Raw genomic sequence first — 19703 nt, 5'->3', positions numbered from 1 at the left:
CGCTAGCGCTACGCTGAGGCAGAGAGTGAATTACACAGGTGGTGCACAGACGGAGGTGGGGAAAGTGTGGACCCCCTGGCGCGATGCTAACTCCAGCCACACCGGAGCCTCCACAGCCCCCAGCCCCCAGCCCGGACCTGTCACACGCCATGCACATCGGAGCGCTGCCGAGTCTCTCTGGCAGATGTGCGAGGTATTGAGGTCAATTGCCTGGGTATGTTCCGGTAACGTGCTCTTTGCGTATTTATCCGTTTGATGTACGAGGGCCCGTTGGTCCGCGGTGTGGGTCTTTGGGGACTTGTTACGCGTCATGGGTGGCTTGGCACAGCGGGACTGAGGGGGGGTCCCTGAAGCTGACCGAGTAGAGTCTGCGGCAGGGTGGTGGCAGAGTGCTATCTGCGGCAGTGTTTTTGGAAAGGGCATTTCAGCACCATGGACAGAGACACTGCCCGAACAAGCATCCACTGATTCACTTTGAACAAACTGTACATAAATACAAGCATGCATAAATACATAAATACTCTCTCTTTCTTTTGCTTGTGCTCTCTCTCTCTCTCTCTCTCTCTCACACACACACACGCACACACACACGCACACACTCTCACACACACACACACACACACACACACACACTTACACTCATACTCACACTCACACACGCACGCACACAAACACACACGCACACACACACACTCACACACACACACACACGCACACACACGCACACCAGACACACCCTGTTTTGCAGTTTTGTCCCGGACCTTCTCATCTCTCATTCTGTCTCCTTTCATTCACCATTGTGTCAGATGCACTGTGCTTTCTCCCTCTCTCCTCCCGAGTCTCCCAAATTACACCTTTAAACTTCTCATTTCTTTTATTCCGTCTCCCCTGTGTCTCTCTTTCATGCTCTATCAGTGGGATGACACGCTTTGCTCTTTCTCTCTTTTCATCTTCTCTTCCTTCTCCTTCCTCCTCCTGCACTTTTAATGTTTGAGACACATTCATCCTGACACCAACAGTTGCCTGGAATGGTAAATATTTAATCATCTATCTCTCTCTCTCCACCTTTCCCTCTCTCTTGCTCTCTTTTCATGGGGCGAAAGTGCAAAGAAGAAGTTAAAGTGAGGTTCCTCCTTCCCTTTCAACTTCATTCGACTTTGTCAGACAGCTCCCTGCCCCCCACTCATGCCTGGGAACAGTGTTGGCAGGCGTCCCCAAAAGGGGGCTGTGGAGACAGGATTTGGGCGGGTGGGGTGTGATTGGGCAGTACGTTAGGTCACCGCCACGTCAATCTACCTCTCATCAGTTTCTACATCCCCTGGTATGGCAATAAGAGTTATAGCTCTTATAGTGATCTGAATCTGGATCACTGCCACAAACTATATTCAGGTTTCAGGTTTTTGCAAAGACCAGTTAAGACTGCTGAAACAAACTTCCAAATTGATTCCACAGCTTATCATCACTGTCTTTGATCTGTGTTGGTGATTGAAGGTTCATTTGTATCACAGACTATGTTTTCTGTAGTGTTTTCATCAGTGCTGTTACTGTAAAGATTATATGTACTTTAGATGAGACTCATTCCAACACAAGTTGCTCAATGAAATGGTGGTAATGACAGCTAGAGGGCTCAGAAAGAGCCCACTGGTGCCCAGTGACTAAAATAACAAAATAACATAGTGTGCCATTGCTGTAGTATGTAATATGTTGCCATAACTAAGCTTGTACTGAGGCTTGATTTCTACTTTGGATTTATCTGAATGTGTTCGCTTTCTCTTAAACACATTTGTTTTTGGCTGGAAGCTTTGGTGAGTCAAAACCAAATTTGTCATCCAGCTTTTGTTAGTTGGAGATACAGCTCGCTCTCTCAAGCAGTGCCAGCTCTGCCCTGTAGCACTGTGTGGGAGAGGATTCCATGGTGTGGTTGGGTCATATTGTGCGGGTTCATGGCCTGTTTATCTGGGTGAGCATCACTCACTCAGGGATGGACAGTCACCCACGGCAACACCCTCTTCTGTCAGCCACCCTGAACAGTGATACTGTACATGGTCACCCACGGCAACCCTGGCTGTCCGTGCGATCAGTGGCTGAGCTTTTGGAGAGTATAATGGTAAGTTTGGCGTCTGTATTGGCACACATAGTTGCACATTTTCAGGAAACAAAAGCTACCTGCCTTTCAGGCTCCCATCCCATATGACATGTTTTTCTGTCCTTCCTGACATAGGAGGTCTCCTGGGTGTGTGTCAGCAGAAAAACAGATATTCAATTAAAGTTGTGAGGCACTGGCCCTTACCGAAGGACATACTGTTACAAGGAAAGGACAAGCTGACCTTGTTCTTCTTTGTTGAAACATCTCTATGCCAGTGAGCAACAACATGTACAATTTTAAGAATTTTTAGAAAAACTGTTCCATTTTCTTTATACTTTATAATGATTGTTTTTATTATTTTGAATACTCAAGTATCCAAATGCTTTAAAGTAATTATCGGGAGTATGTCAGCTTGGATGTTTAAAAATATTTAGAAAAACTACCGGGGGAAAAAAGACTGATGTGTACCTGCGATCTTGACCTTTGACATTTTTAGGCCAACTTGAGAACATTCAAATCCATGCTGAAGTGCATTAGGCAATCCCTGGCAAAAACATGCAACTTTTCAGATACTGTTCTGCTTAACGTTGTGGCCTGAAAATCTGTAAAGCATATGTAGGGGAAAATTCACAGAACGAAAGATCTCCCTCCTAAAAGCATGATAACCAATCACAAGTCAAAATCAGACTCCGCCTTAGTGAGCAGGCTGGTTCCTCCAAAACTCTCGACGATGTGTGCTAAAAGTTTATCAATATATCTGTATTAAAGTATGATATGTACCCTGTATAGTTTCGAACTGATTAACTGCTAAATTGTGCTTGGATTACACGGTGAGCCCAGCCAGCTGGCAGGGGGGGGCCCCGTCTTGAACTGTGTAGACCAAACTGTCAAGGACACGGATCTGACTGTACAGCTGATTTCTCCAGGACTCTCAATGTTTTATGCCAGGAGTGTATCTATTTGACCTAGAACATTAATTATAGCTGAGCTTATGAAAACGCAAGAAACCACAGTGAAAACTGTTGAAATGAGAGCAAAGAATGCTACGTACATTTATTCCCTTAGAAGAGAATAATTAATCAAATGTTTAGTATGTCTGTAGATTAGAAAAGTATATTAGAAGTGAATATTAATGAAATGTTTAGTTTGTCTGTATATTTTCAATGATTACTGCTGCTTAGTTCGTCTTATAAAAGCGAAAGATACAGAGTGACGTGTATGGATGACGTGTTAGAGGGAGGGCATCCAGAACTTTCTGAGGTCTGGTAGTTTGCCAAGAGCAGGTGCGGGGTGAAGTGAGGACACGTAGTTGGCAGAATGCCCTGAACTTTGTACAGAGTTGGCAGAGCATAAGGACCGTTGGCAATTTGCCACAATGACGTTGTGGGAGGAGCGTTGGGAGGAGTTACGATAAGAAGAGTGTGGGTGATTTGCCAGAATGAGGTTTGAGGAGGAGTTGTAGGTGGAGTAACTGTGTATAAAATGGGTGTACAAATGCCAGTCGGGGTTCAGTTCTGGAGAGCTGATCCGGCTTTATGCACGTGTGCTAATAAAGTCTGATTTTCCTGAAGATCTTGCTGCCTGGTGTCGTCTTTTCCCTCGCGAAGATGTTTTTCGACAAATTGAAGATTTGGACTCTGTCGTTTCCTAGACACAACACATAAAGCATACAATTTCCAACATGTAGTCTAATGCATTTTCCCAGAGCCTCGTTTCCTCCAAGAAATAGGGATTGGGCATTCGGCAATGCTGCCAAAATCCACTATCAAACTCTCCTGAAATATCCACACTATGGAACTATTCCAAAGTATAACAAGAGACTGCAAATCTATTCGGATGGTATTAAATGTTCGACATCCACACGGTATGAATATAGTTTGTGTTGGGAGACTCGGGTGATGTTGTTTAAGGATCATGTTTAAATGTGCATGCTGAAAGCCAAGCCCCCAGTGAAGGTCCCGTGGCAGGGCACATCCCAGCAGAATGACCTGAAAAGCATTGTGCCCCTTTTTAAATGTCTGCATTTGTATAGCGCCTTTATCCATAGCGCTATACAATTGATGCGTCTCATCCACTCATTTACACAGCAATGACGATTGGCTGCCATGCAAGGCACCGACCAGCTCGTCAGGAGCATTTGGGGGTTAGGTTCGAACCGCCAGCCCTCTGACTGCCAGACGACTGCTCTTTTTTCAGAGAAGTGTATACAACCCCACACTTTCCTCTCTTCTGGCTTTGATCCCTCTGTCTCTGTCTCTACCCTCACGCTATTCCAGGTCGCTGAATTTAGGTCACGGTGTCTCGCTTTGGGGAGGGGGTGTCAGATGGGAGACGTTCTTTCGCTCTCTCTCTCGTTCCTCCTTTCATACTCACACTCTGTCTGGGTTTCTCACGTCAACTCACCTGTCTGTTCTGAGCCCACTGTTGCTGCCTCTCCTCTCTTGTAATGAGGGGTTCAGAAGTTTCACCTTTTGAGATCCAACTGTGAAAAATGAATGTAAATACGGGTTCATATCCAGTAGCATTTTGTTTTGACAAACGCTTGTAGGTGCGAAGATAGAGCTTAAGGACCTTTGAGGGGACAGGTAGTGTATCACATTTGACAGAGGACGGACAGCACATCAGGCCTCACTATTTGGCAGTCTGACCCGGCACAGCACTGCAGTATGGAGCATTATATGGCACGGCCGTGCGTGAGCAGCTTCAGCTGGCCTGCTGGAGTTTTGAACCACGTCCCTTACCGGCTGTGCTGAATAACAAGGGACTCCATTAGCCCACTCTGATAAAGACCAGAGGTCCCTCAGCCAAGGAAACTAATCACACTGTTAATGAGGCTCTAGGGGATGACATCATGTTCTCTATCAGACGTGCTCACTAATATCTCTGAACCGTACGCACATTCTCTACAGTGCAGAGACCCCCTGTATATGCTGGGGAAGGGGGGCCATTGGTATGCCTGTAGCCTAGTGGCTAAGATACATTACTGGGACCTGGATGGTTGGTGGTTCAAGCCCCGGTGTAGCCACAATAAGATCCGCGCTGCTGTTGGGCCTTTGCTCCAGGGGCGATTGTCCCCGCTTAGTCAATCACCTGTAAATCACTTCACAAATTATTATTATTGGTATGGATGCACATACAACTAGCACTAACAGCTTGTCCCCCTGTTACCTGTTGCCTGTTACCTGCAGTATCTCGCCTGGAAGCCCGACTTACACACCTGTGGTCTTCGTTGCCCCCAGTGTTTCTGTACGCATCCTGCATTTGCACCTGCTCCAGAATCCCAGAATCCTTCAGTGTCCTCTGCTCCCTCGCAGTAATGCATTAATTAAGTGGCTCTCTCCCCCGTGGAGCTGGGGGGCTTAGTGGGCTGTTTTTCCTGGTGGGCATTGAGACGGCAGGACTGGCCCATTCATCAGCTGGGCCTGGGGACTGGGGAGTAGGGACTGGGGAGAGCAGGGAGGTGGGGGGAGGTGGAAGGGTCAGGAGGTGGAGGCAGAAAAAGCTAGAGAGGGAGGTTGCGGGCCAGTGATGGATTGCATTTATATAGCGCCTTTTCTCTCATGGTCGCAAAGCACTTTTTCAGTGGGGGTGGGGGGGCTGAACTTAACAACCATTAGTGTGCAGCACTCAAATGGGGTTAATATGCAGCGGCCATTTTGATCTGTGGATGAGGAGGAGAGCAGAAATAAAGTGTTGATGAGTTGGTCTGGCAGAGAGAAGCGGGGTTCTGTGTGAGCTGTAGGGAGTGGGTGAGTTAGAGGAATGGTGTAGGGAGTGGGTAAGTAAGAGGAATGGTGTAGGGAGTGAGTGAGTTAGAGGAATGGTGTAGGGAGTGGGTAAGTAAGAGGAATGGTGTAGGGAGTGGGTAAGTAAGAGGAATGGTGCAGGGAGTGGGTAAGTAAGGAATGGTGCAGGGAGTGGGTAAGTAAGAGGAATGGTGTAGGGAGTGAGTGAGTTAGAGGAATGGTGTAGGGAGCTGTGAGTATGAGGAATGGTGTAGGGAGTGAGAGAGTAAGAGGAATGGTGTAGGGAGTGAGTGAGTTAGAGGAATGGTGTTGGGAGTGGGTAAGTAAGAGGAATCGTGTAGGGAGTGGGTAAGTAAGAGGAATGGTGTAGGGAGTGAGTGAGTTAGAGGAATGGTGTAGGGAGCTGTGAGTAAGAGGAATGGTGTAGGGAGTGAGTGAGTTAGAGGAATGGTGTAGGGAGTGGGTAAGTATGAGGAATGGTGTAGGGAGTGAGAGAGTAAGAGGAATGGTAGTGATGCGCGGCGGCCATTTTGATGCTGTGGCTCTCAGCACCCGTGAGGTGAGATGGAGGAGCGGGGAAATAAAGTGATGATTAGGTGGTCTGGCAGAGGGACGCGGGGGACCGAGGGAGCTGGCGAGTCAGAGGAAAGGGGGTGAGAAAGGCCAGCTCCCACCTGGGCAGGTGCCTTGATTAAAGAAAGCAGGACACTCTCATTGTGCGGCTGACAGAAATCCAGAGTGTAAAATGATTTGTTGAGCTGAGCTGAGGGAGGTAATGTTCGGCTGGGGGCGGTGAGGGGTGGGGAGGCGTGGGGGGGTGGGGGGTTGGTGGTGTGGGGGGTGAGAGAGATAGCACCGCTCAGGCCATTGGGGGACGAGTCCTTGCTCTAGATTAATTACTCTGCTGAACACTACATTTCCCATTGTTCCCGGGAAACAGCACATTTATTTTAATTTCACAAGTGGGTGTTTTTACATTTATTTTAGATAGATGGATTGCAGTGTCAGGGAGTGTGTGAGGGTGAGAGAGGGGGGAGAGAGAGAGAGGGGGTTGGGAGGAATACGAATGAGGGAGCAGTAGTGTGCCATGCCTGGTTAAATGGGTAAATATGTGCTAGAGACCCAAAGCCCACCACAGTGGGTTCCAGGGGCAGCCCCTCTCCTCATTCTAAATCAGAGTGGACGCCCGCATTCAACGCCTGTTTGCATTGCATTCTGGGACACTCAAAATATTTTTCACATGCCTGAACCCGGTGGACTGCAAAAAAACATGTGTCTTAGTATTTGTCTTGAAATGACACTTAAAATCTTATTTGTTCTCTGAAGTAGAAGTAGTTGTCAATTTACTGCTTGATAAGTGAAATTTTCTTTCCCAATTGGCAAATCTTGAAATGAGTAAAACTATCTCACCCGATTGGCAATATTTTTGTCTTTTTAAAATGTAATAAAGATTTTATGTCTAAATACAAGACTAAAATGCTTGTTGAAACGGACTCATTTTTGATTTCTCGCAGTGTGTATTCCATCTAAGAGTGAGCATAGTGAGTGTAGGGGAGAATCATGATGGCTTTCTCTGTGAGAGTTTTGTTCAGATGTGCACCGTACCGTAAAAATAACCTCAAATTTTACACCTGCATGCAGGTGAGTGCAGAGTTCTTTCCCCAGACTCAGAAATGACAGTGAATAACTGAGCTTGAAATCTACAATTAATTTAAGTAACAATACAAATCTGCAGATTTAAATCAGGGAAAATGGAAGGCAGTCATCTCAGTTGTTTTACTGAAGGCAGAAGCACTATGTCCCACATCTCCCTCACTCCTCATCTGCTTCTCTGCTGGGCTTCTTTGCATGCATAGCCACTGCTCCCTTTCTCTCTCCCTCCATCACTCTTTCACTCTGCCTTCATCTGTTTCTAGACCTTCAAAAATGCTTAATACCCCCCTGTTCCATTTTCCTCTCGGTCCATCTTTTATTCCCGGCTAATGTCCTCCCTTCTAGCAGCCACAAACCTCCCATTCCCCTTCGGTTCATTAACTTCATCAGAAGATCTCTATTATTGCTGATTGCGTTCACAATGCTTTTCCAAATAATGGATAACACTTTACTGGAAACGACTTATGTACATATATATAATAGTTGTGATGCATAACACATCATACTCATCATAAACATAGACACATTTTTAACCAGCTTATGGTCCAAAATAAAAAAATAGGCTATTCACTACCCAATTAGGCACTGAGCTAAAGGATCTATGAGGAATCTGAATAAAGCTTGCAGCTTTGAGCTCTGACACGCACCTTTCTAGTGCAAAACAGACATTTCGATCTATTGACGATCCCAAGGGATGAGAATATAGCTTTACTTGCATTAACCAGCTTATAGTGTCATAATGTTCATTATTACATGCTTCATAACCTTATGTCTGTGCAGTACAGACTCTTGTGAGCCTAACTGGGCTGTGAAGAAGGGTTTTGTCCTCACAGTCTCAGACCAAACCGTGCCAGTGGTGACTGTGGCCCATGGCTCCACAGATCCATGTGTGATTGCCCAGGATTGCATCGCCCAGGATAAGGGGGGGTTCAGTCGGTTAGGGGGTCCCTGTTTCATCGTGTTCATCAATCAGGAGCCTGTGGACTGCACGGCAATGCTGCATATGGAAGGTCCTCCTCTGACTCCACTCTATACAAGCTTACCAGACCGGCAGCACCACGTTATGGAGGAGGACCGTGGTTGTCTACACTCTCCGAGCTGGCAATTGCAGATAGTTGAGCATTCCAGGGTGAGAATTGGACCTGTTCAACCCCATTTTGGGGTGCAAAACATTATTTAAAAAGGAAAGAAAGACTACTTTGTGAGAGTAGTTTTTGTGAAGCAGGATGTGCAGGAGGGGCTTCAGGAGTTGTGCTCCTGCATCAGTATTGGCAGCACTTTCCTCCTGCTGCTTTTGATTTTAGCTTCAAAGCTTCAAAGCTCCGTCTCTGGTGCACTACCTCTCTCCCTGAGCTCTTCTTCAGACCCCCCTCCTGTTTTAGTCCGGCCAGTAATGCATGATCAGGTGAACCCAGCGCCAAGCCTCAGACCAGACAGAGCACTGGGAGACTTCACTTTGACCAAGTCTGTGACTCCAACATCAAATTCAACATCAAAAACGTTTGGCTTAAAAACCCTAAAAGACCCCTGCCATGCTGGGAGAATCCAGTGTACACGAAGCAGAAGCACTCTCAGTGAGCTACAAAATGTTTAAGACAGGACACAAGCCTTTGTTTGGCACACAGTGGTATTAGCGCTCAGTCAGCGAGCAGGGACAGGGAAGGCAATTAACCTTTGAAATGAAACACCAAAAACAGGCATCCAAGCAGCAGGACAGCTTTAACGACTGTGTGAGACTGTGTTCCTTTCTGTCCCCATGTCTGTCTGTCTCTCTGTCAGCCTGTCTGTCTGTATGTCTGGATGTCTCTGTCTGTCTGTCTGTCTCTCTCTCTGTCAGCCTGTCTCTCTGTCTGTCTCTGTTTCTGTCTCTGCATGTCTCTCTCTTTCTCTCTCTCTCACAGTATTTGTGTCTCTGCCTGTGTGTGTCTCTCTCTCTGTTTCTCTGTATGTCTCTGCCTGTGTGTCTGTACATCACTCTGTTTATCTGTTGTTCCCCCCCACCTCCAAACCCTTCCCCTGTGTAAGTGTGTCTGTTCGTCCTCCGTGTTTGTCCGTGTGTCCACGTCGCCCTGCCCCTGTAGACCTGCCGTATGTGTGTGTCAGATGCCTGTGGAGGGGAACTCAATGCCGGGTCCAGTCCCTCCCGCCCCCAGCTCTGTGCGGTTACAGAGATGCTATCTGAGGCTTACCAGCAGTCTGCCTGCTGCCTTCCTGGAAATATACAACCCTCACAAACCAGCCCCCCTCCCCTCCTAAAACGAAGCAGTACGTTAACATACATATCACAGGAGTGAACAGCTATTATTTGGGTCCTGTCAGCCCTGCTGGAGGGAAGTAATTATAGAGCGAAGGGATCATTCACAGAACCGGAGAACCCAAATCAATACATATTCATTCATCAAATGTATGGAAATACATTAGGAAAATACTGTAATTATATGAATACATACATACAGTATGGTCTGTTTCTTGTCTTTTTTGTAAACATGGGTGTATTTATTTTGCGCAGCAGCGGAGAACAGTCGGAAGGCAGACTTGCCTCGGTGGCAGTTAGAGGTGACACTCCATCAGGGGAATGGATTAGTCTCGTTGCATGGGTAATTTATTGATGATTTCTGCAGCGGGGGGGGACGTAATGGCCATACGGAGCCGTGATTGATTCAGCGGTGATTAACGTGCCTGCGTTTCCCCCACCGGGCCGAGGTCTGGAGCCGCTCCGATCGTCTCAGGGCAGAGGTCAAGTCTATGTGAGAGCTCAAACCCAACGCGGCGTCACAACAGCGACTTTACCCACAACTCCCCTCACACCCATGTTACTTTCTGGAACAGTTCTTCTATTCATTGATTTGTTGTACAAATATCGATATGAATCCACCCCCGCATCTTTGTTAAATATGGTAGAACAAGAATTTCCGATTGGTATGATTATATATTTTGTTTCTTGAAGTGCTATATTTCTCTGGCTGTTTCTACCTGGGACCCTGGTTTTAATGGACGCTTTGGGATCTACTGGCACTGTCTGGTTATATTGCTGCTGTGGCCTTTCTTTTGTTCTTTACATGGATCTACCGGCCCCTGTAACTGATAGGCCATCAGTACATCTGCATACAAGTTCTGTATAATTTGTTTTACAATACCGTCAATACTTTACCAGATTATGTTCAAGGCTATCAGCAGTTGTAATCTGCTGAGTCTCTGCCAGTCAAATTACAAGTTGTCTATGTTTTTTTCTTTCTGTGTCTGCTGCATGCACATAACGTGAAGATTACTCTTATACGTGTCTTTGAGCTCGATAGACATCTGACATGATAGATGACTGAGGAAACTTAACACAAACTTAACTCTCAGCACAGCTCCCGAGAAGTATCAAAGCATCTGAGGAGAGAGAAGATTGACCTTCAAACATCGCAGTTACTGGTTATCCACGTCTCCTGTGCCCTACTGGACGGTTTCATGGGCAGAGATACATTATTCATCTCCATGGAGACGACCTGGCTAGCAGACCTTGCCTCTCCCATGAACTGAGTCATTTCCCCAGTCCGTTGCCTGTCCCTGTAGCTAAAACAGCAGACTCTCTCCATTAGAAGACACCCGATCCTCATGATGCATAATGAACAGAAAGGGAGACAAAGGGAAATGGGGAGACGCTGATTATTACCGTGATCTCTGTGCCCCCGCTACTGAGTGCCTACATTCTTCTTCTGGTGTAAAAAGCTCATCCCTCTATCCGGTAAAACCCATTTCTCTGTCAAGACTGCAAGTGATACTGTGGTTATTATTTCTCAAATTTCATGATCTTCTTTCTGAAGCTCTCCCAGAAAATGATGAGGAAATTATTAATTCTACTATCTTCCTCTGTGTTTCTGTCACTGTCTCACATACTACTGAATCAAACACCTACATATAAAATCATTTGGGAATTTGTGTGTGTGTGTGTGTGTGTCTCTGCATGTGTGCGGGTAGGTGTGTGTGTGTGCGTGCGTGTGAGTGTGTGATCCCCAGCTCATTCCTTCTTGCTTCCATTTTCTCACTGTTTTCGTCAGACTCCGCGTTCCCACTGATCACAGAGGAGCTGTAGCACAGCTGGAACACAGAAATCAAATTAGAGCCTACCCACCTCCTCTGCTCCCCACCACACACTCTCTCTCTCTCTCTCACACACACACACACACACACTCTCTCTCTCTCTCACACACACACACACACTCTCTCTCTCTCTCTCTCTCTCTCACACACACACACACGCACACTCTCTCTCTCTCACACACACACACAAACACTCTCTCACACACACACAAAAAAACTCACACACACACACACTCTCTCAACATTCACAAACACACTCACACACACACACACACACACACTCTCTCACACACACACTTTCTCACACACACACTCTCTCACACACACACACAGACACACACACACTCTCTCAACATACACACACACACGCTCACACACACACACAAATATTCTCTCTCACACATATGCACACACTCTCACACATACACGTGCACACACACACACACACACACACACACAAACACTCTCTCACACATATGCACACACTCTCACATGTACACGTGCACACACACACACTCTCACACACACGCACTCACTCACACATATAGGCACACACTCTCACATGTACACGTGCACGCACACACACTCTCACACACACTCGCACAAACACTCTCACACACACACAAGCGCACGCACACACTCTCACACACACAGACAAATGCACACACTCTCTCACACATGTATACACTCACACTCCAACACACAGATGCTCGCACACTCTCACACACACACACACACACACACACACACCTCCTAAAAAAACAAGGAGAAACTTCTCTCTTTAAAATTCTTTAGTTAATGCTTTGTAATGAATTTCCCTCTTTACAGTCCGGATTTGGCTGATGTGGCCTTTTTGTCACTTGCTGATAAGACTTCTCTTACTGGTTCAAAACATTTTTTATGTCGTTTAAATATGCATCTGATTATTTCCCTTTCTTAGAACCATTCCCTCCCCCTTGCTCTTTTTATTGCTTCTAAATATGTTCTTAAACATCTCTTAGGCATGGTTCCTCTCCTGTGGCTCAAATCACTATTAAACTGTTGCTTTTATGTCCTTAAGACCCTTGAAATATGCTTAAATGTTTATGTGGAAAGGTCATAGTGAGATTTGTGTTTCTTGTGTGATAAGAAGCTTTCGCTCTCTCCTTTTCAATCTTAAAGCCAGACTTTCATAGTCCTCACAGTGTGGATATATATGTTTTTTTGTGTTTTTCGCAGGTACAGTTACAGTATATCTAACCGTCAGTTGACAGTAGCTATACTGGTTTTGTGTATGACTTTTTAAATGAAGAATTATAACTTTGATGAACGTCTGGCTTTACTGCAATCAACGTTTGCCTTTGTCTTCGGTCTTCGACAAATTTCCGTGACGACAGAATTACTGGGCCTGTCTGTGGAGAATAAGATAAACACATTACCATGTCACGTCACGTACAGTATGTGTTTGTTTTCTCTCCTCACACACCCACACACAAATACACACATACACACACTCACATGCTCACATACGATACACACACACCCACACACACACACATTTGTGTTGATTGAATCCTGGGCAGGTGGATTCATCAATATAATCGTTAACTGGAAAAATCAACCTTTATTTAATCAACCTTTATTTTATTCTTGGAGGACACATTGAGAGAACGAACCCTCATTTACAATGGTGCCGAGATTACGAAATACATTCAAATAACAATAAGTAAAATAATTTAAAATAATTTAAAAAGAAAATACAGCCCTGCGATGGACTGGTGACCTGTCAGGGTGTATTCCTGCCTTTTGCCCAATGTATGCTGGGATAGGCTCCAGCCCCCTGCGACCCTGTTCAGGATAAGCGGGTTAAGATAATGGATGGATGGATGGATGGATGGATGGAAAAAGAAAATACAAAATTCAAAGTAATATTAGAATTACAGTGATGAACAAATGATGAATACAAATAAATAAATGCCATGAATAATAAAAGATCACAAAGGACAATTATTAAAATAGAGAATAAAAACACAAATTCTAAAAACCATTCTCTCCATTGTAACTAAGACTGAGATCAGAGACTTAAAATGTTGAAGCGTTAAAACGGTCTCGTTTCAATTCCTTGTGTAATGTGTTCCCGGTTTGTGGGGCATAAAATGTAAAAGCACTTTTACTCAGCTCAGAACAGATTTGAGAAACTAGACAATCTTTGGAATGTGTGCAATAAGGCAGATCTTTAAAAGCTGAAAGTGCATTGAGGTAAAAGGGTAATTTGTGAAGGAGGGCTTTATAAATATACAGATGCAAATGGTGATCTCTTCTTACAGAGAGAGGCCCATCCAACCTTTTTTGTACAAGACACAAATGTCCACTGAATCCCAGGCATATACAGTACAGTAATAATAATAAACATTTGTAGCTGACACTTTTATCCAAAGCGACATACAGTTGATTAGACTAAGCAGGGGGCAATCCCCTCTGGAGCAATGCAGGGTTAAGGGCCTTGCTCAGGGGACCAACAGCTGTGTGGATCTTATTGTGGCTACACTGGGGCTTGAACCGGCATGAACCGGGTCCCAGTCAGTCACCTTTCGGCACTAGCCTGCGGGCTGCATGTGTTATGTGTGCTCTTTGCCCTGCTTCTCCCAGAGGCCTTCGAGATGGTGCTGCGTCACGGGCGGAACGCCACCCTGCTGATGCTGCGGGAGGAGTTCTCGGGCCTGGGGGCCGGCACTAACAGCGCGGTGGGCCAGCTCTTCCTGGACGTCTCCCTGTACATCCTGGGCTCGGACTCCAGCGTGGACGACATGGTCACCTCCTTCTTCTCCCGCCTCTTCCCCCTGGCGTACCGGCGCCTCCTGGGGGCCGGGGAGGGGAACGGCGGGGGCGGGCCGGTCTCGGACGAGTGCCTGCGGGGGTCCTGGAGGGCGGCGGGGGCGTTCGGGCCCTACCCCAAGCTGGCGATGACGCGGCTGTCGCGGGCCCTGCTGACCACGCGGGTCTTCCTGCAGGCGCTGAACCTGGGCATCGAGGTGGTGAACACCACCCACCACCTGCGGGCGGGGAGGGAGTGCGGCCGCGCCCTTCTGCGGCTCTGGCACTGCCCGCTCTGCCTGGGCCTGAGCCCGGCCCCTCCCTGCCGCGGGGCCTGCCTGGCCGCCATGCGCGGCTGCCTGGGCGGGGCGGGGGAGGTGCAGCCCCACTGGAGGGGGTACGTGGAGGGGCTGGGGGCGCTGGACGGAGTCATGCGGGCGGAGCGGGGAGACGTGGAGGCGGCCGTGCTCGGTCTGCCCGCCCTCGTCCGGCTGGGCCTGCGACACGCCCTGGCTGCCCGCGGACGCATCGTCAGCATGGTAAGCAGTGTGTGTGTGAGTGTGTGTGTGTGTGTGAGTGTGTGTGTGAGCGTGTGTGTGTGTGTGTGTGTAAGTGTGTGTGTGTGTGTGTGTGTGTGAGTGTGTGTGTGAGTGTGAGAGTGTGTGAGAGTGTGTGTGTGAGTGTGTGTGTGTGTGTAAGTGTGTGTGTGTGAATGTGTGAGTGTGTGTGTGTGTGAGTGTGTGAGTGTGTTAGTGTGAGTGTGTGTGTGTGTGTGTGTGTGTGTGTGTGTGTGTGTGAGTGTGTGTGTGAATGTGTGAGTGTGTGTGTGTGTGAATGTGTGAGTGTACATGTGTGAGTGTGTGAGGGAGAGTGTGAGTGTGTGAGAGAGTGTGTGTGTGTGAGTGTGTATGTGAGTGTGTGTGTGTGTGTGTGTGTGTGTGTGTGAGTGTGTGTGTGTCACCATGGGCCCCATGTTTATGACTTCTAATTTTTAGTCTGACACTCAAAGAAGGGGCCCTGCTGGTTGGGTCTCACAACCCCAGACTGTGTCAGGACTGTGTGGCTGGGAGCACCACCTAACTGCCTGGCCCAGTGTGTGGAAGGGTTTTGACAGTTAGGGATATCTAATGAACCCCACTGGTCGACAGTTAGGGATATCTAATGAACCTCACTCTCTCCACTCTGTGAGAGCTTAGCTGTAGTCTGTGGTGTGAAAACCGGCAGCGTGATTCAGAGGAGAACGTGAGTCAGAGAAGAACCCGGGATGCCTTGCACACTCCCAAATCGCCCCGTGGGGTTCGCTGCATGAACGCGGCTCTGGTCACAGACGATTGGCCATTCCAAAATTGGGCTGGGAATTGGAGCCGCTTAGCCCCATGTTGGACACCAAATTTATTTTAAAAAAATAAAAATGGAGAGAAATATGCCCGCTAGCATGCACTGTGTCGCAGGAAATGTATTTAACCTCTGAGCTTCTTAGAAAGAGCCCCTTCGCTTAGTTTGCAGAGAAACTTCCTCGCAGTTCTGTAAAAGCCTCTAAGTGAGGTCTAGCGCATTTAAACTCCAGTCAAACACTTGAGTTGCTATCGTACATGCATTTCGAGTGGGAGGGGAAGCAGCTATTAAATATTTAGCTCTTTCCACTGAGGTAGCTGTGGTTGCTGTTTTTCCAGTTTGGGATTATACTGAACTTTTCACATCTCCCACTGGTGGGCAGGGTTCCTCACTCGCAGTGCATTATTTATTAAAACAGGGCTTGGCCAGAGTCCTTCTGCTGTGTGTGTGTGTGTGTGTGTGTGTGTGTATGTGTCTGTGTATACGTGTGTGTGTGTCTGTGCACATGCTCGTAAATGTTTGTTTCACTCTGTTGCACTGTATAATTGTGTATTGGATTCATGGAATATATCTTTATCAATTTGTGTGTGTGTGCATGGGTACATACTCGCATGCTCTTAAGTATTTGTTTCACTCTGTTACACTTTATAATTGTTTAATGGATTCACTGAATACATCTTTATCAATTTGCGTGTGTGTTGTTTTCACGTTTATCAAGAAGTAAGTTTCTTTGAAAGTAATTTTTCTGTGCTTGATTGGATACATGAATTAACAGTTGTGCGGTTTGTACGTGCTGATTGTGGCTGTGTGGAGTTTATTAGATCCCCTGCAGTTTGATTAATGACAATGCTGTTGAGAAAGCTAATTCCTCTCCCCTCTGTAATAACACAGCAGGGCTCCGTTTGTGGTCGTGTCTGTTCACTCTCAGGTGCTACTCGCTTACTTTTCTCTCATATTTACATTTATTAAAATTGTAATTAAATTGGGAATTAAATATCTGTCACATTCTATCCAGAAACATTTTTCCTTCCTGATGTCAGAGTTACAGAACACCCAAACTGTCTAGTATGGTAATGAGGACTTGAGGACTGAATGAGGACTGAATATACACAGTGACCACTTTATTAGGTAGACCTGTACACCAGCTTGTTAATACTGATATCCTGGGATTTTCACACACACTAGCCTCTAGAGTTTGCAGAGAAAGGTGCTAAAAACTAAATACAACCAGTGAGCAGCAGTTCTGTGGGCAGAAATGTTTTGTTAATGATAGCGGTCAGAGGCCAGACTGTTCAAAGCTGACTGGAAGGTGACAGTAATGCAAATAACCGTACATTACAACAGTGCTGTACAGAAAAGCATCTCTGAACACACTACAGGTTAAACCTCAAACCTCTAAGTGAATAGGCTGCAGCAGCAGAAGGCCAATAAGTCAAAAAAATACCTTGAAAGTTGAATAAATACCGAATGAAGTGCTCACTAAGTGTAAGTACTCATATATGACTATACAGTTAGAATGTCAGTATAATAAAGTTAAGGTAGCATCCGTGTCATATCACAAATATTTGGCGCATTATACACTCAACTGCCATCCCATTTTGAATGGGAATGGATTGCCTTAATTTCCGTAAGTTTAAATACAGGCTTAATAAGAGTAGAGATCTTTTATGAATGTAGCTATACCTCGAGCCCCTCGCTCTGTTTGCACACACAGATTTGAGTGCTTGTGGGTTGTCTTGCACCTTCATTGCTGAAAAAAAAACCACAGCATTTTTACAAGTGCTGCAGACGTACAGTTTAAACGGACTGCGGGAACGTGAGTGTGTGTGTTTGTGTGTGTTTGTGTGTGTGTTTGTGTGTGTGTGTGTGTGTTTGTGTGTTTGTGTGTGTGTGTGTGTGTTTGTGTGTGTGTGAGTGTGTGTTTGTGTGTGTGTGTGAGCGTGTGTGTGTTTGTGTGTGTGAAATGATGAAAAGGACGACCTCCCAGGGGGGCAGAGGTCAGAGAAACTTCTGAAAGAAAATTCTTTCACGTGTTCCAGTACACATAAAAGAGTTCCTGTTTATTTCTTCTCTCAGGAAAAAGGGAATCGATCAGCGTGATCTCTTTCTCATCGGCTCTCCATCGGCATCCTGTTCATCTCCCGAGTTTTTGTTGTCTCTTTCACATCTCTGTAATTTTACATTGTTCCCTCCCACCTCCGTACTTCTTATTCATTTCTACATCTCCTCTCTCTCTCTCTCTTTCTCTCTCTCTCTCTTTGTTTCTCTTTCTTTGCTGCTCTTACTGTGAGAGGATACATGATTTATGAAGCTCTATTTTTACCAGTTACTGTGCAGAAACGAGAGATGGGGGGGGGGGGGTTGAAATGAAAGCCCAGGGCAAAAGAAGAGGCATCAGGAAACCCCCCCCCCCCTCCCATCCCCACACCACAGCCTCACTCTTAAATGGAGACTTAATGTTGGATTAATGGCATGGCGATGGCCCACAGGTGCTGCCAGATCTCTCACACACAGCCCAGCACTGGGCTGGAACAGCCTGCTGGACATGCTGTGAAATGGCACCTCCCTTGTCAAATTTCACAATGAACTGAAGTGTGTGTCACTTTGATTTCTACCGTCGAAATAATAATTGAGTGACACAAACTGGCCATTTAGACTCTTAATACGGAGCTTTGGATGAGTGTTCAGGAGGACCCACGGTATAAGCGTGTTAGTCACATCACCCCATGACACAATTTCAACACTCAGCGCCTGGGTGGGGGGGGGGGGGGTGGGGGGGATGGGGGGGGTCTCCACATCTCTCGCTGTGAATGCACATCGCTCGCTCTCTCTCTTTCTCACTTAAATGTGTGAATACAAATTGTGCGTATGTACATTTGACATGCTACATCATATTATACAATTATTACATGTGATACAAGTTGTAAATCATTATAGTAAAAGCAGTCTAGAGGGACAATAGGACAGCAAATATGGATTGGTGTAGTAGTGGTCCAGTAATATCAGTCTGAGAATTTGTGAACATTTACATCCATTAGCATCCTCCCACAATGGATGTGAAGTGCCTAAATGCTACAGCTGCTAAAAGCTAGATGGCAGAGGAGAGAGGATACTATCTACGTGTGCTCAAAGTCATTTTCTTGAACATTTTGCCAAGGGAATCCTACTCTAAAATTCATCCTAAACTACATCTTCATTGATCTGATAATCAGTGCGTCAGGAAGCTAAACAAGGATAATATTTGCACTAAAAACCCTTACAGAGCACTCTGTGCCACTTAAAGAAGACATTACAAAATAATTACGCCAATTACTATCTAGCCAGGAGATCTACACTAAATATTGCTTTAAGCGATTTCAGTGGAAAAACTGCATAATTACTTGGAGACAAATTACCAGGACAAGGAAAAAAAAGCATTAAGGCTACAGTATCAGTTGATAATACCCACATACAATGAGTGATACAATCATACATTCATTTCAACAAATGTTCCTCTTTACATACTTCAGTTTAAAGGATAATTCAGGGATCACTAATTCAGGATTGAAGCACCATAAACTGATCATGAAGTTAAACATATCTTGTTCATTATGTTAGTATAGATAGGCTGAGTGTATCTGTAAATTTCAGAAGACCAGCAAGCCAAATCCTGGCCACAAATCAAATATTTCTATGTTGTCCCTGTGAGGCAGAATATGATTAGGATGTGATGTGCCAAGTTATATTGTGATGTGCCAAGTTATTGACATATGAGAGTAATGTTATGCTTCGTTATAATGAAGGTAATCCTGAAATCCTGAGTTTAGAGAAATTCAGAGAAGCAAGTTCACAGATACCAAAAGTTTAAAGGGATAGTCACAACTTTTTGGGAAATTAACTTTTTGCCTATCTTACCCATAGTCGGTTGATATCAATTTCATCCCTGTGCGTTCAGTTCAAAATTAGAAGACAATATCTTAGGGCTGCATGCCAAGTGAATTTCTGCATACAGAAGCAGTGTTAGG

General features: G+C 45.8%; 1 protein-coding gene across 1 annotated transcript in view; it reads left to right on the top strand.

The window, feature by feature from the left end:
- The window catches only part of gpc3 (glypican 3), an 89237-nt gene that overhangs the window by 30854 nt on the left and 38680 nt on the right, over positions 1-19703 (top strand). The window contains exon 3 of the mRNA XM_061236323.1: positions 14200-14903. Within this exon, the coding sequence (XP_061092307.1) occupies positions 14200-14903 (704 nt within the window). The remainder of the gene's footprint in view (positions 1-14199; positions 14904-19703) is intronic.

The sequence above is a fragment of the Conger conger genome, chromosome 3 (genome assembly GCF_963514075.1).
Source record: "Conger conger chromosome 3, fConCon1.1, whole genome shotgun sequence".
In the NCBI taxonomy this organism is placed as follows: domain Eukaryota; kingdom Metazoa; phylum Chordata; class Actinopteri; order Anguilliformes; family Congridae; genus Conger; species Conger conger.
The sequence above is the reverse complement of the archived record's forward strand: the minus strand, read 5'-3'. Positions and strand labels throughout refer to the sequence as shown.